Source organism: Falco punctatus, assembly GCF_963210335.1.
Source record: "Falco punctatus genome assembly, chromosome: 7".
In the NCBI taxonomy this organism is placed as follows: Eukaryota; Metazoa; Chordata; class Aves; order Falconiformes; family Falconidae; genus Falco; species Falco punctatus.
The window spans coordinates 56,320,950-56,337,647 of NC_137587.1; the positions used below are offsets into that span (position 1 = coordinate 56,320,950).

At 39.6% G+C, this 16,698-nt stretch overlaps 1 protein-coding gene across 17 annotated transcripts in view; it reads left to right on the top strand.

Annotated features, from left to right (window-relative positions):
* The window catches only part of ATOSA (atos homolog A), a 48,386-nt gene that overhangs the window by 25,480 nt on the left and 6,208 nt on the right, over positions 1 to 16,698 (top strand). For 16 of the 17 annotated variants that reach the window (XM_080395070.1, XM_080395059.1, XM_080395068.1 and 13 more), the window contains 10 exons: positions 5,810 to 5,994; positions 6,840 to 7,042; positions 7,488 to 7,613; positions 7,880 to 9,731; positions 10,233 to 10,349; positions 11,303 to 11,382; positions 12,182 to 12,290; positions 13,128 to 13,286; positions 15,190 to 15,258; positions 16,120 to 16,319. In XM_080395070.1, coding sequence (XP_080251196.1) covers positions 5,810 to 5,994; positions 6,840 to 7,042; positions 7,488 to 7,613; positions 7,880 to 9,731; positions 10,233 to 10,349; positions 11,303 to 11,382; positions 12,182 to 12,290; positions 13,128 to 13,286; positions 15,190 to 15,258; positions 16,120 to 16,319 — 3,100 coding nt within the window. Of the gene's footprint in view, positions 1 to 5,809; positions 5,995 to 6,839; positions 7,043 to 7,487; positions 7,614 to 7,879; positions 9,732 to 10,232; positions 10,350 to 11,302; positions 11,383 to 11,538; positions 11,628 to 12,181; positions 12,291 to 13,127; positions 13,287 to 15,189; positions 15,259 to 16,119; positions 16,320 to 16,698 lie in introns of those variants that run through there. The other variant, XR_013929392.1, reaches the window with a different exon arrangement.

Below are 16,698 nucleotides of genomic sequence, written 5' to 3' on the forward strand. Positions count from 1 at the left end.
CTTTTGAAGCGTGTGACTTCAGATATAATTACAGGTTTGTAATACGCAAACACAACACGACTGCTCATTCAGAGAATCATGAATTTGGGGGGTTCAAGGGCAACTTTCTTTTGAAGTGAAGCACAAGGTGGAATTAGTTAGCTGAAGCATCCGTAGGTGTTTCTAATTCCAGGAGAGAAGCTGTTAGTCAAATGTTTACATTGTGTTTCATTTCCTTTACAGTAGTTTCTTGAATCCCTGCCTTTTAAAATACGGAACTACCTTTAACCTACTTTTTGGAATAGCAAGATAATAAAACTAATTCAGAGCTGACTGTTCTGGGGGAAGGGCTAGAGAGCTTTTGCTGTAACTTTTTAAATGTGGAGTGATGCCTTTGCTAGGAGGTGATGGGTTCTGAATGCTGACAGTGCAGCTGCTTTTTCTCCAGTGTACCTGACTTTCCTGCCATGGGACTCTTAGACTGAAGCATCTCCTTACGAACTGTCTGTACTAAGAGTTCAAAAAAATAAGATCCGAGTACTTAAGCAATATTTTTAGCCTTCCAAAAAAATTGTAGCAGATGAAGGAAGCAGAGGTGAGGTGGGCAACCATGCCATGATGCCCGCTGGACAGCTGGGGCAGGGCAGGAGCAGGGCTTGTGTCAGCTGGGAATTCAGGCAGCCAAGACCATGCCCTCCGTGTTCTGTTTAGTGTTTTGCTTGCTGGGTTTCAACTCTAAAAAGTGAAGTTGAAATCTGATTACTTAAAATCGGTGGCCTTCAAAATCCATTATGGATGCGTAAAGATTTTCCAGGGAAGGTTTGGACTGTTACCGAGCATATTTAAAGGCAATTAGCAGTTGTTTCATGGCTTCTCTAAGAAAATAGCTCTCCAGATCAGTGGAGGCCAGGACTAATGGATACTTCAAGCTGAACAAATTTGTCTGTCTTTGAAGAAGGGCACTTTACGAAAATGAGCTCTCCTCCTGAGAAAAAGAGGACAAGCTTGGTAGATAAATGTCTTTTCCAACCTAAACGATTCTATGATTCTATATTTGTGGTGTCCAGTGCAGTATGAAAGGTGCTAGGACACCAGAATAAGCGTGGACTGAGAGAGGTGACGTGGTGGCACTGTGGAGTGGTGACAGGAGGAGGGCAGGGGGCCGGAGGAGCTCTCCTGGGCTGTCCCCGGGCAGGACAGGGCAGCAGCTTGCAGCTGGATCTGCTGCTGGAACATAAGGGGTTTACGTGATACTCGGTGGCGTTTCCTGTCTAAGCCTAGAAAATAGATTAAATGCTCTTCTAATATACATATTTCAGGAAAACACTTTCTGTAATTACTACAGAAAATGCTGCGAAAGGAAAGGGAAGGGAGTTGGTCCACACATGTGACCTGGTTGGGAAAGGAGTCAGCTGGGCACAACTGGAGTAACTGAAGTGTTGGGAGAATCCTTGAGTTACAGTTAAGTGGATTTGTGACTCACTAGTACCACGTACCTAACTTCCGTAGGTGGTGTAGGATGTGAGCCAATTTAACTTTTTTGGGGTGAGGGTGACTTCTTTGCCTCAGTGATTGTGCACGGGGGAGGACGAGGATCTGAAGGCTTTCTTTGTGATGTTAGTTAAATGGGCTTTTCTCTTTGTCTATAAGGTGTAGAACATCAGTTCTGTTGAGGTTGGTATGTGCAGGAAGCAAAAGGAAGACAAAATGAGGTGCCTCCAGGTTTCAGTTCTCCGGTTTTGTATGTTTTGGTTTATGTGTAGTAGCTTCAAGTCTAAATTTATACTTGTCTCTTTTTCCCTTCTAGAGTAGTCTTGACATCTGCTGCTATCTCTTGTGACCACCTGGTCAATAAAATTTAGTTTCAATGTATTGATTAAAGGGCTGTAGTGCCTTGTTACTTTAATTCCTATGTACTTGTGTCAACTAACTGGTTTTTTTTTTACTATTTTAAGGGGAATAAACCCCAGATGCTGCTGGGATGCATATTTTATGCTATATGCCTGCATGTTCTGTTGCTAGACATGAAGCAGAATGATCATCATATTTGTATAGTTAGATTGTAGGATTGATGTTATTCTATGCACAATATATGCTGTATGTCTTAAACAGGGCTGATTCATAAACAAAAGCAAACAGTTACAGTGCGCGCACACAGAGTAAGACTTTCTTTAAACTAAACACTGAGTTTGCTGTTTCTATAAATGTCTTTCCACCCTTGCCCTCAATTACATCAACTTGCATCATCTGTGTCTGTTGTATAGGAACAATTACCAGGCTCCTTAATATTTATAGGGTTTTTTACTTTATGAAAAGTCTTAGAAGTTGCTAAATGATATGGAAATATAGTGGAGCTAAAAAAAGTCAGTATGCCACATAAACTTCGTAGGAAAACATACTTCTCAACACCCATGGCTATTTGTGCTGTAATTTTTGTTTTTTTTAAAGTTCAGATCAAATACCTCGTTTGTAACGTTGCTGACGTAATTTTCAAGTGTTGGCCCTGCCTTTGTAATGCTGCTAGAAAACAGTAGCATCTTCTAGTTCAATACTTGCTGTTTATCATCCTTTAATAAGATGCAGTTTTGATTTTGAAACAACATTGTGTTTTTGTAACTGCAGCCAATACGAATGTGTGTCTCTAGCTAGTTGGGTCTCTCCTTCATCCTTAAGGCAAGAAACTGGTTGCTTCTGAAATAATAGGTCTGATACAGGAACAGAGGCAGTGTTTGCAAATTTAACTTAAAAGTAAGTTTCATCTGTTTACATTAAGTAATATGTATGTATTCTGACTCTTGAGTAATGATTATCTCAGATTTATTTACCTTGCTTTATTCACTAGATCTTGCTTATTTACTGTATTCACTGGATCTCGCATTTGGACATGTTTAGACTATCTATGGCTTGTATGCAGATTTGTGATTTTTATCTGTAAAGATACTGAGCATTTTAATATATAAGCTTTGGTATCAGGGTGTTTTTAATGCAGAAAGTGGGTGGCTTTTTACCTGAATCTAACTAGTTCAGCATAAGCACTCAGGCCATCAGATTTACAATGAATTTGTGTCAAGTCCAGAAGGTTTTGATCAAAAATGCATGATTTTTGAAAAAGCCAAATAATGTCTGCTGTTTCCCATGGTAAGCTGCTAATGTTAATTGAAGGGCATGTCTATTTATTTTACTGTTACTTGCCATTTACAATTCTGTAGTGTAAATGGTGAGGTATTGCATCTTACTGTGCATGTTTCTGCTACAGTAAGACGTTTGGGATGGGATCTGTCTGCATAAACACCTGCATGTCTTAAGCTCTTTAATTTTTTTTCTTTAAAATGATAGATGTCTCTACATATTTTAACTAAGCGGAATTCCTCTTACACATTTTCTTAAGGATGAATTCCCGTTCTGTTTAGTCTGCTAAGCATGAGGCAATTCTTGTTTAAATTAATATCACTCCTGCTGAACACTTCTTAATTTTTTGGAACTTCTGTGTCAGAGTAGGAAAAATACTCCAGTAGTGATCCTTCCTGGTGTGGATTTCTTAGCATTACCGTGGCCTTTAGATGTACAATGATGAGCATGGTGCTTGCGCTAGCAGGAAGATAATGCTGCAGTTGTTTGGGGGTTTTGGGTTTTTTTGTCAGCTGTAATACCCAAATCCTTTTCGGAGCCTTTCCAAATCCTGTTTCCCGAAGTATGACTTGCCTATTGTTCACCTGACTTTTAGCTGGGGGGGGAAGGGGGGAAAAAATGTGCAGGTGCCTAATTTGGTAGTGATATGAGTCACCTACAAAAGTATCTTGTCCTCTCTGTTATTTACCATTCCTTTAATCCTTCGTGCACTCTTTATTAGTCATTTTCTGCCATCCGTCAGATGAATGACCATTTTAACTCATGCTGAATGATTTAATGTATTGTTCATGTGCCATATGGGGTCCTCCAGGGTAACTCATCTATCCTCTGGATTTTCTTCTGCCTGAGGGCAGGTGGTGGCCTGATGAATTGTCCTGGCAGCATCCTGTTCTTCCAGGGCCCGCCGTCCCTTCCTGGTCGGGGTGCTCCCGGGGTAGGGGCAGGCAGCTGGCAGGGGTGGCTGTTTTGGAAGGGCCCCTTCCCTGCTCCCTCCTGGATGGTGGAGCCATGGGACTTGTGCAGGTTGTGGTAGTCCAGTGTAGTACGCACAGATGCGTGCATGCAGATGTGGTGTGTGGCCATGTGTGCCACGGACAGGTGTGGGTGCATGGTGGGGAGAGGCTCCCAGTTATAGCCCATCCCTGTCACCCAAAGAAGCTTTGTAAGTGCATCCCTTTAAAAAGGGGGAAAAGAGTCAGTGAAGGTGAGGACTCCTGTGCAATGAACAGAGTTCCCTGGCAGTGGGCTGGCTTCTCTTATTTGCCTTATGTCGTTCCCTCAAAATAGGCTGGAAGCCCTGGGGTCCGTGCGATACAAGCCTGGGCTAGGCAAACATGTACATGCAGAAGCTAGTTTTACACACTTTACAATTTGCATAATGCAGGTAATTGCACATTTAATTGGAGCTTTTGTTTCATGCATCCCTTCTTGTACTGATCTCTCAGGTCTGTCTTGCTATGTTTGCCAAATGCTCTGCTATTACGGAATGAAGAAAAAAAAAAAGACTGCTGAATTCTTTCTTTTTTTCCAAGTTGAAAATTATTTTATGCATGGTAATCAAAAGATAAATAGAAATTAACTGTATCCCTGTGGCTATTTTGTTTTGGTAGATGACATAGGACACTTAAGCTAGAATTGTGAAGATGTCATGTGCTTTAGTTCCCCTAAAGCATTAAAATAAAGAATCTCAGCAGCCTTGCCTCTACCTGCTTTTCTTTGCTGCTCTTAAAATAGACTTTGAAGTGAATATGTTTTAGCTTTCTCAGAAAAGAGATTTTTCTGTAACCACTTCGGTAACTAAATCATTTTGATACTTAAGCGTTACCAAGCAGAGAGGGGAATGACACAGTCTGGTTGTACTTGTCTCTGTTTGAATGATGTGTGACATCCTCGTGATGAGGGAGGAGGAGGACAAGGGTGCCTTACAAAACACGATAAAATCAGAGGACTGGTGCATCCTACCTCTGCAGGAATCAAGTGTGTTTGGGTAATTCATGAAGAGCAATGCCAGCTGCTGCTTTGTCTATGGAGACTTGTTGAGTTTTAATTCTTTGCACAAGTATAGACTGGCCATGGTACAAAACAATAAGTACTCTGTATGTTCCTTGGGAACCTTCCCTATGTGTTAATGGTAGCTAAAAATGGACTTCTCAAGTAAGCCTTTCCTCTCAGCAGGAGTGCCTCACAATACAAATCTTAAGAACATTGTGTCCCACTTTTTCTAATAGAAGTAAACCTTTCCTTTTTTTCTTATTCAATTTTTAATGTATTTGATGATGTACCGTGGCTTCTCTTTATCTGTCACATGATACTAATGATGCCAAGTCATACTGCCATCAGACGTCTCCCACTAGAGTCCAGGAAACTTGTTTTCTTCCAGAGAAGCTGTGATTCAGCTGTGGTTCACAACACAAACATGTTTCTTGGCTTCACTGAAATCTGGTGCATTGACCAGTTACTACACGAAGCTTTCTTTAGAGTATCTTTGATTTCATCTGCTTGTAGTGACAACGTTGTGAGGTGAGGAAAGCTGGTACAGTAACTTGGGCTTTATGGGGGGTGCAGCCAGACTGATAGAAAGATCCATTTCGCGTATCTCTTGTTTTAAGTGTAAATTGAAACAAAACGTGGGGTCAGACAGCAGTTGTAAGCTTGTTATATAAAGCAGATGTAATTATTTTTTCTCCTTTTGAAATGACAGATACTTTGGATGAATACTTTGAGTATGAAGCTGAGGAGTTCCTGGTCTCCTTGGCCTTGTTGATCACCGAAGGTCGAACGCCTGAGTATTCGATCAAGGGCAGAACAGAGGGCTTTCACTGCCCACCGGCACAATCAAGTCAGCCGCCAACAACTAAGCATGAATGCAGCGACAAACTGGCTCAGGTAAGATGGTACCCATGTTGTTTTAAGTGTGTTGGTGCACATCCTTGCAACTGTGATTAAAGTCAGCTGAGAACCCCGTGGCAGATTCACAGTTAAGCATGAATAGCAATTTATTTCTGTCAGTCCTGCATTCAAATTAGTATGTAATTCAGTATTGTACTAATAATAGATACATCCTTAAAATGAGAGATCATTAAGCCTTTTATCCTTCAACATGAAATTCTGCATGACTACCTGAATGCAGTACCTATTTGAGTCTTTATTATGCAAATGGAGAGTGCTATACTTAGCATTCTTGGTCTCGGGTTTCGTTTTTGGTTTAGTGTTTTTTTTAAAAAATCTAGGCTAACTTGCTGAACTTCTTGCTTTTCCAGGTTTTCTTGAAAAGTTAGTGGTCCAAAAACCACAAGTACATCAAATCTAGCCCATCTGGGAGTAAGGCTGGAGAATCCCATCTCAAGTAGAAGTTCCTAAGTGCTGTGTGAATTTAAGTTATTATTCATACAGAAATTAGCCCATTCCAAGACACAGAATTTACAAAGATACCGCTTGAGTGTGTCTATCCAAGAGGATGACTTGAGAGTGGTACAAAGTAGCAAAGTATAGTGCTCATTTATGAGCTCATTTAACTTTCTACAGAAGCTGCTCAAATGGCAGCCATAAAGAATTTGTTAATTATTTTTCATTTAATAGCTCTGGAATCTTATCTCTGATTTGGTGAAACCTAGTTTACAGAATTTGACCCTTACCCTTTTCCAGTACTTTGGAACATGCTTTTAAGGTAGATTTAAATCTGGCTAGGATTTTTATGGCTTGCTTGTGTTGACATTTTTTCTTTCCCACAGTGTCGTCAAGCCAGGCGAACCAGATCTGAGGTTATGCTACTGTGGAAGAACAATATTCCAGTCATGGTAGAAGTGATGCTACTGCCAGACTGTTGCTATAGCGATGAAGGGCCCACCACCGAGGGGAATGATTTAAATGATCCTGCAATCAAACAAGATGCATTGCTGTTAGAAAGGTGGATTTTGGAGCCAGTTCCTCGACAGTAAGTTGGATGTTAGGGTTAGCTGATAGTTGCGGGAATCTTGTCATATTAAAGTCCTTGAAGTAACCAGTTAGTGGTTTTGAACTGGCCCATTGCCTTGGGGACTGATTTAAGAAAACCACTATTTGCCAGTGAAATTGAAGCATCTTTTAATCTTAGTCCTCTACTCATAGTTTCTGCAGTGAACATGGAACAATGCAGAGTATGAAATGCTCCTAGCTGAAAATGGTCATTTTTACACGTTATTTATGTTAAATTGTGTAAATTATGTGGATAAAACCAAATCAGGCTCTGTAATCGTTGAAATGTTTGAGGAGTTTGTTTTGCTTGATTGAGCTGTGCTTTATTTTCAGAACGAGGATTTGATAATGTCCTAGTTTTAGTTCTAACCGTTCTCTGTGTATATTCTTACCAACACCCATGTGTTTCTCTTAATACATTTTAGGAGTGGAGATCGATTTATTGAAGAGAAGACCCTTTTATTGGCTGTTCGCTCTTTTGTTTTCTTCTCTCAGCTAAGTGCGTGGCTGAGCGTTTCACATGGTGCTGTTCCCCGAAACATTCTGTACAGGTGCGTCTGGGGTGGAAAAACCCCTCGTTTGTTCTTTGTAGGTTGTTTCAACTTGTCTTAAAACCTTTTTCCCTTCTGTTTTTCTGTGCTCTCAGAAAGTGCCATGCTGTTGGCCTAGTGCTCTGACAGTTGTAGGATCCATATACTTCACAAAGTACAGCAGTTGCTGGTGTCGCTAGTGCTTTTTCTTAGACATTTGTTATGAAGTAGATAATTAAGACTCTTCACTTAAATGTTTCTGTAAATGCCCTTCTGTATTGTTTCAGGGTGAGCGCTGCAGATGTGGACTTGCAATGGACATTCTCCCAGACACCGACTGAGCATGTCTTTCCTGTTCCTAATGTTTCTCACAATGTGGCCTTGAGAGTCAGCGTCCAGTCCTTGCCCAGACAATCGAATTACCCGGTTTTGACCTGTAGTATTCACACGAACCTTAGCTTTTACGAAAAGCGAATGCAAGAGCGTAAGTTACATCAGCGCGGCGATTCCAGTGTGGCACAGCAATGCAGTACCTCCAGTCCGCAGCGCTTCTGTGGGAAACAGACATGGACAATGACACCTGAAGGCCTACTTAATGGAAAAAAGACAACTGAATTTACTACATCTATCAGAAATTTAAAACTTTATCCATCTACCGGACTTGGATCTGACTTTGGGGCGTCACAGCCTAAAGTTCAGGGCTATAATGCTACAGCGGACAATAAGACAAAATCTCGTGAAACACCTGTGAGAACTTTTAAATCCTTTTCTCTAGTTGATTCCCGTGGTTCAAATAGTCACTGCGCTCACCAGCCCACAGGAGAAACCAATCCTTTGATAGGCTCTTTACTTCAAGAGCGACAAGAGGTCATCGCGAGGATTGCTCAGCACTTGATTCACTGTGATCCGGCTACTTCACCGGTTGTTGCTGGACGCCCGTTCAACATACATGAGAACGGCTCAGCTACACCAAAAGCTTTTCGGAGTACTTACGAAGATGAAAACTTGCCAAGGAAAGGCAAGGAAGCCTCCCCAGTTTCTGTTGCCAGCTTAGACAATGCAGTACAAGAAGATGGTGGTGAAGGCAAAACGAGAGCGGTACCAGAGATCAGTCTGCTCGATGCCCGTGTTCCAGTGAACCACTGTGGCCGTCAGTCGGCAGGAGAGAGTAATCCCCTAATCGATTCTCTGCTCCAGGAGCGGCAGGAGGTGATAGCAAGGATTGCCCAACACTTGATTCATTGTGATCCAGCTACTTCTCATGTCACTGGACGTCCATTCAAAGTGCATGAGACTAGCCCCGTTACTTCCAAAGTTTTCCGAAGTACATATGAAGGTGAAAATTTGCTGAAGAAAGGCAAGGAATCATCTTCTGTTTCTTTTGCTAGATCTGATTTTTCTTTGTTAGAAGACAGCAGTAAATCAAGGATGAAGACACCTGATACTCCAGTCAGTCCTTCTAGGTTTGATGGAGAATTGAAGGCTTCTCTGAAACTCCAAGCAAGAAGAAAATTGGTTTTAGCAAAACCCAGTGAAGCTGTCCGAAATGCATTTCATCAAACTTCAAATAAAACTTCTCATGCATTTACTAACATTCATACATCATCATCATGTGTTAAAGAAAATAAATCTGAATTGCCAGATAAATTGGAAATGATAAGTTCTGGTTATGCACAGAAAGACCAGATAACCAACAGAATTAAACAGTGTTCAAATTTGAGCAGCATTGATGAACAGATTCGCACAAATAAACTAAAAGAAAGAACAGTTGTTAGTGAGAACAATGGCATAGACAGTTTTAACAATTTACAGGTAGATAAATGCAGAATACTTGAAGGTACAAAAAAAGCAACTGTGATGCAGGTATCTGACTCTTTGCACAAAAATGAGCTTAAGTGTTTAGATAAAGACTCAAAAAAACCAAATATTTATGAGCAAAATACTCAGCTTATTAGTATTGAAAATTATTTAAATAAAGACCATGACAGTTTCAAAAACAAAAGCAAACAAGATAAAACAAAAACTGCACACGATGAGAATGAGGACCCAATAAGCCTCGATTTCCAAAGCACTTGTCAGAAGAAACCTACAGAAGACTGCATAGTTAAGTGTGAGCGGCTGAAGAACCCAGATGTACAGGTAAATACACAGAGGAAAAGATGAATTCTTAGCTGCTCTTAGATAGCTTGTGCTGTGTCTGCTAAGGACCAATATGAAGAGGAATTCAAGCCTGACTTTGTATGAAGCCGCGTGTTACTATTGTCTTCTTGGTCTGCAGTAACGTTTGGCTGGTAGTGCCTCCCCCATACCTTCTTAATTATAAATTTAACATTGAGGAGAACATTGTCTTATTCTGCTCACGGTGATAGCATTATGAAGGACAGTTTCCATAGGCAGTTAGGCACCCTGTCCCTTTATTCAGACACTGCTGTTTTTATATGGTATGTGATCTTTAGTGAGCAGTTTGTGTGATTGTAGGTTTGAGTCAAGGGGAATTTACACTGAAAGTTTCATAATATCCCGGTGTGATGCAGATCCACCTGGTTCAGAAGTCGTCTTTGTTAGAGCAAGCAAAGCGTTACTGTGGTAGGTCATTGAAATATCCCATTGATATCTTGAGTAAATTTATTTTGCTGACAGAGAGCACCATCTCTAAAACACACAAATATATGGCGGAAACATAATTTTCGATCCTTGGATGGAACTTCAACCAAGGCTTTTCATCCAAGAACTGGATTGCCTCTGCTTTCAAGTCCTGTAAGTTACTGTTGAAATTACAACTTACCTTTTGACTGACAAAGGAAGCATTTTGTTTAGTGTCTGTGTATGGTAAAAAATTTGCCAAATTACCTAGGTGGGGGGTGTGTGTGTTTACTTTCAGTGTCAGAGCGAATACTCTTGCAAGTGGACACTTGAGAGTTCACACTCAAATGAAATTGGACAATAATTTTGGAAACGAAAATATTAGAGCTAGTTGTTGAGATCCTGTCAAGGTTAACAAAAGGCGACATTAGAAAAATCTACGGCAAAAAAATGCTTTGATGCTATTTTAGAGCCACAAAAGAAAGCAGTTTGGAGATTAGTGTTTTAAGTTTAAGCTAATATGTTTTGTCACTTAAGAGGTTTTGTGTAAATTATTAATACCTGATTGCCTATTATTCCAAAGCTTTTGTTTCCGTGACCGGTTTGTACTGGATATTCTTCAGCAATCAGAGATGTCACTAAGTGAAACACAGATGCTGTGTAAGACAGAAAGACATTGGGGAATGTTACAGTTCTTGGTAGGTTGTTGGGAGTTTTAGAGAAAAAGGCAGTCACAGTAAAAACTACTGAAGTAGTGATGTTTTGTAATTAATAGGTGACGTGTTTTACTCTTCAGCGCTTGTAAAGGCCGTCATATTTTCGGGAAACTTGGATTGAAGTTGTTACAGCCTGTTTATTAGTAGCGCTCTGGACTGTTCCAAAGAGACATCAGCCTCTTGAATGAGCCTTTATTTAAGTACTTGCTGTTAATCAAAATTTACAGTCTTGTCATTAATAATTTTAGAATTTTCTTCACTAGGTTTAGAATGTATAGGAATTACTCTCTTCTGCTTTGTTTTTGTAATTTTGTAATGTAATGCAAATTCTTGGCAAACTTGTGCTCACTTGGCAAAATTGTCCTCGCTAGTGGTACAGTTTTCAAATTAGCATCTTCTTTGCCTCTTGAGGTTCCTCAAAGAAAAACGCAGTCTGGGTGCTTTGATCTGGATTCATCACTGCTGCAGTTGAAATGTTTGTCTGCAAGAAGGTATGTTTTATTTACCAGAATTGTTAAGAATTTTGGGGGAAACATAATGTATATACATACCTGTATGCAACAACAAAGCGTGTTGGCAAAGCCAAAAATTGGGTGCCTTTCAAAAAAACCCCCCCTTTTTTTTTTTTTTGAAATACGTATTGGCAGCCGAGTTGCCCCAGGAGTGTCCAGGTTAGCTCTGGGCCATAACCATGGTACGACAGCTGCTGCCGGCATGAACTCTGTCCTGTGCAGGGGTAGGTATGCTGTAAAAATACCCTTGAATTTTCAAAAAGAAAAGATAGTAATAGTTGATTCTTCTTCAAATCAGTGGGTTTTTTGTGTTATGTTTTGTTCGTGGTGTTGAACAGGTTAAACATTTTGCCTTAACTTGTTCAGAGCACTTAACGTTTAAAAGGGACCAACCATGACCTTTTATACATTAGTACAAACAAGATAAACAGCTTTTAGTAGGGTGGTTTGGTGTTCGAAACTTCATGGTGTGAGACAAAAATATCTGCGTACTAGAGAAAACAATCTGATACTTTGGTTCCTGCTAATGGAATTAATGAACAACCTAAATTCTTGTTGTCTTTATTTATCCCTTGTTAAATGAAAAAACTTTCAGAAGTTCTACATTACTAGAAAATGTTTTGCTAAAGCATTAGCAAGTGATGTTCAACTGTTACTTCTTTAGGACAACATTTTGTAATACAGTAAGTAAACGATTCTTTATAGAGCTGTTTATACCCAGAAAAAAAAGGCAAATGGTTTTATCCTTTATGTTTGTTCTTTTTTTTTTTTTTAATAGCCCACAACAATGTATAAACAGAGACAGTGATCCAGAGAGCCATGGGAAACCAATTCTAAGTTCTAGTGCTCCACCAGTAACAAGTCTTAGCCTTCTGGGAAACTTTGAGGTATTGCATATTCTCTAGAATTCTTGTGGGTATTTTTAGTATTCTACTGTACTGCTTTTGAAAGTGCATTACTGTGAATAATTCCAGCCTGATCACAATGTAAAAGTTCATAATTAAATTGAATAAAATTTGTTTTAATTTCCAGCTGAAAGGCACATTTCATGCCCCAGACATCATCTGTCTCAGATTCAGATACAATGAATTGCTTAGAACTTTTATTTCCCACTATGGTCAGGTTAGGAGGAGTTCTGTTAACATAAATGAGATTTAACAACCTGTAATTGTTCATGTTCATAACATACCTAGAAAAAAGGATTTACATTTTTGCTCTTAAAGTCTACTTAATGTGTCACAAAAGCGGTGTTAAATCAGTGTAGTAAACAGAATGTGTTTGAAGCATAGCCTCCAGCTTTTCACTTCACGTAGCTTATCAGCTATCAATAACTAATAGCTAGTGCATGAATGGATTGTGTTGTGCTCAATATTTGTGAAATATGGGGGTGAATATGTTGAGGAAAGTTACAGATTCTAGACTTATTTTTTCAGATAGTATATCTCAAGGAAAATCATGCATAGATCCTGCTGCAGTAAAATTCTCTGTGGGCATTTGCACCAGTTTGAGTGATGACTGGATTTGGATGATGCTTTCTCTTAAACCGTTGTCATCTTGCTGAATGTTCTGCTGTTCATCATGATTTTTGCTTCAGTGTTGATTTTTGACAGGTCACCTTACAAAAGACCCAAGTTCTTATATAAGTTTTCCTTGTTTGCTGCTTAGTTTTGCTGTATTTTATTTGAGGCTTTCCCAAATGAAGCTGTATGTGTTTTGTTTTTCAGGAATCTGTCCTGAATTTTCGCTTAGACCCGCTTGGTGTCGTGGAAGGTTTCACAGCAGAAGTGGGAGCAAGTGGAGTCTTTTGTCCCACGCACATGACTCTGCCAGTTGAAGTGTCATTCTACAGTGTTTCAGATGATAACGCACCCTCTCCTTACATGGTAGGTGTGTGGCTGGGTTTATTTAAACAAGTTCTGATAGGTAGAGGTGAAGAACAAGAGCTTGGTGAGTAGAGGGTCAGGAAGCAGGAATTTGCAGGGACCTGGTTATTTTCAACTGGTTATCGTGGAACTCTCCTGTTCCCTTCTATCCCTACCTAGTGCTTTTCCTCCCATTGCACTGCCCCACCATCCAGCTGCTCTTGTCTTAGGATATTGAACGTACTTGTCTCCCTCCACGCTGGACTGATCAACCCCTGCCAGATATCTCTTTATCTAACTTAAAATAGGCAGTGAGGCAATAGCTGGGCTTAATGGGATACATTTTGTTGTCTCAACAAGCAGCTGCCCTGGGCAGCTAAGCACTCTGCCAGTGCCTTAGGTGCAGGCCAAGGTACAACTGCTGATGGAGACCTTAGACTCCAAAGTTATTCAGCCCTTCCTGTTAAAGCAGGTGTTGGCTGAGCTAGCGTGACACACGGTGCTCACATAAGCTGCGTGGTTTGCTGATGTTTGCATCAACGCGGTGTTTGTGTTCTGGGTATCTGCGCGCTGGTTCTGTTCCACATTTCTACAGTGACAGCACAATTTTTGGATGTTTCAGAGTGCTTCCTTGTAACCAGGAAAAGATGTCTTGTATGCTAGCACTGAATCAGATGGCTAGGTGTGTTCTGAACGACTGTTAAGGAACAGTGTTACCTGGGTGACAAATCTAATTTTTAGAGGTTTTCATATGTGTATGTCTAAAGTATGCTAAATAGTCAGTTTAAACATGAAAGTAAAGCAGTGAACATCTGATTATCCCAAGATTTAGATTTTAAATTCATAGAACTTGCCATATTTCTGACTTTCTGTTTTAATTTAAAAGTATTCAGAAAATGATATGGCTTTGCAAGTTGATTAGTAGAGTTTGAACTTGTATATGTCTCTTCTGAACCACTGCAAAGAAGTATCTGTTGTTTTGCTTTCAATCTTTCTAGATTATTTCATGTGATTTTCCAGGAGCTTGAAGGGATTCTGATGTTCCTCAAATGGTTAAAGTAGCATTGCTTGTTTTCCTAGCTGGGTTTCATTGTTTCAGGCTTTTCCACATGGTCTAAGCATGCTTTTATGGCTGAGTCTCCCAGGATTAATAGACATTTGTATAGTGCCTTCATCATCAGAAACATTGTTTCTGTTTGTATAGCTAGTTTCTCTGCTCTGGGAGCTTTTTTTTGGTGTTTGTTTGGTTTTGGGTTTTTGAATTTTTTTTTGTGCGTGTGTGTTTTTCTTTTTCTTTTTTTTTTAAGTCCAGTGCAATGGGGTACAACAGTTGTGCGCTGCAGGTGAATTGAACATGTGCTCTAGGGCAGTACCATCAGGGTGGGTGGCCTCAGCTGTGTTACATACAGCACTGCGTGGGATGCTCCCATCTGTAGATTACAGCTGGTACAAAAGCAGATGTCATCGTTGTAAAAGTTTGGATTAGAAGGGAAGATTAAGTGCATCTGCTGCCTTTGAAAAGCATAAATTGTTCTGTGAGATTTGGAGTATTATTGGTGCAATTGTAGGTGATGTACAAATGGAAAGGAGGAGACAAATCTTCCATTTTAACTTACGAGCCGTTTTGAAAAGAAAGCTGTGTTTTGCCGTAGCTCCCAAACTGCTAGTTTAAAGATACTGAAACTTGGCTCTTGTTTAAAGAGAAGAACATACCCCTTATTGCCCAGCTTTTAATGATCTGACAAAGTATCTGTAAGGCCCCTGCTGTTGATTTTTAACTGCATCTTAAATGTGTTGCCTTCTGGGTTTAGTTTTTATATATACATTACTGATTGTTTTTCAAATAAATAGAATTATAGGAATAGAACATTTGCATTTGTATGTAACTCTCCCTGTGAATTAAATGTGTGCCTTCTTTTCCTAGGGTGTAATTACTTTAGAGTCCCTTGGTAAAAGGGGTTATCGGGTACCGCCTTCAGGAACAATACAAGTGGTACGTACTCAGCAGATAAGGGTGACTTGAAACCACTGATACCAAGAAAGTCATGCAGAGGCGCAGAGGTTATTGGAGATGAGCATGAAGCTATCAGTGGAAATGTGCATCTCCGTAGGTAGTAAAGTTATTCAAAGTTAAATCTTGTGTAATTTGTGGGACAAAAGAGACTCCCAACCTTTTGAACCCATCTGTGCTGTGAAGAGACTTAAAATCAGTTACTGAAGATTCAGAATAGTTGAGGGCATCATGGCTTTGAAGAAGTAATGGGGAAGTAATTAGGCTACAGTGTTAATTCTGGAATCCTTCTAAAGGGATTAAGATTGAATACTCAGTTGTATCTAAATCTCGTAAGATTTTGACCTCATCTGTTCTTTGTAATAAAATCAGAAAGTAAATCACAGCTTAGAACTAACAGTCTTCCCCTTTCTTTTAAAAGAAACCCAACCCGGGGTAACATATTGGTAGTTTCAGGTTTAAAAGTGGAGTCCACCACTGTGCTTCCTATAAGCATATTGTGTCTAGAAAACAGTGTAGACAAAAAGCTGACTGGAAAAATAAACAAAAAAGGGGATGCAGATTAGCAAAGTAACAGTGGTTATATACTATAGTGTTTCATTAAGATTAGGCTGTGTTTAGTATTATATTTAAATATGGGAATTTCTAGTAGCTGAAATGTTGAAAACCAGAAAAACTGCACAATCTTTTTACATAAATGTTTCTGTATGGCACTGGAACAAAGTGGAGGACAGTGACTGTTTTGGCAGGTGGGGTTTGGTTTTTTATTTTTTTGGTGTTTTGTGGTTTTTTTTAAATTTTTCATCTCTAAAGAGTATTGTATTGAACTGTTTGTCTTTTCAGACCTTATTTAACCCTAACAAAACTGTGGTGAAGATGTTTGTGGTGATCTATGACTTGCGAGAAATGCCAGCTAATCATCAAACATTCCTACGGCAAAGAACTTTTTCTGTTCCTGTGAGACGAGAAGTCAAGAGAACTGTCAATAAAGAAAATAGTCAACAGACTGAAGAAAGGCTACTACGCTACCTCATACATCTGAGGTAAGCTCCTTGGATTCAAAAAAGAACCCAACGCAACAAAACAGATAAAAACAATCCAAACCCAACCAACCAAAACCACAGAAGTCAAGCACATGCCAAAATTTATCTCAAGATTTCTTTCCCAGCCAGCCTTTCTGTATACAGACTTTTTATTAAAAAAAGAATGCTTTTAACTTGGTCTTTAAGATAGACAGTAGAGGAAGAAGAGCTAATAAATAATTTGGATTCTGCTTGGGAGGAACCAAGTTAAAATATTAAAGCTTTTTCTTGGCATTGAAGTATTTTGTGTAGCCTTGTAAAGCTTAATTCTTTTCTTAGCAAGAGAGATTTAGTTCTGGCTGGATCAACGTACTTCTTGAGGTTACAGGAAATAGCGAGT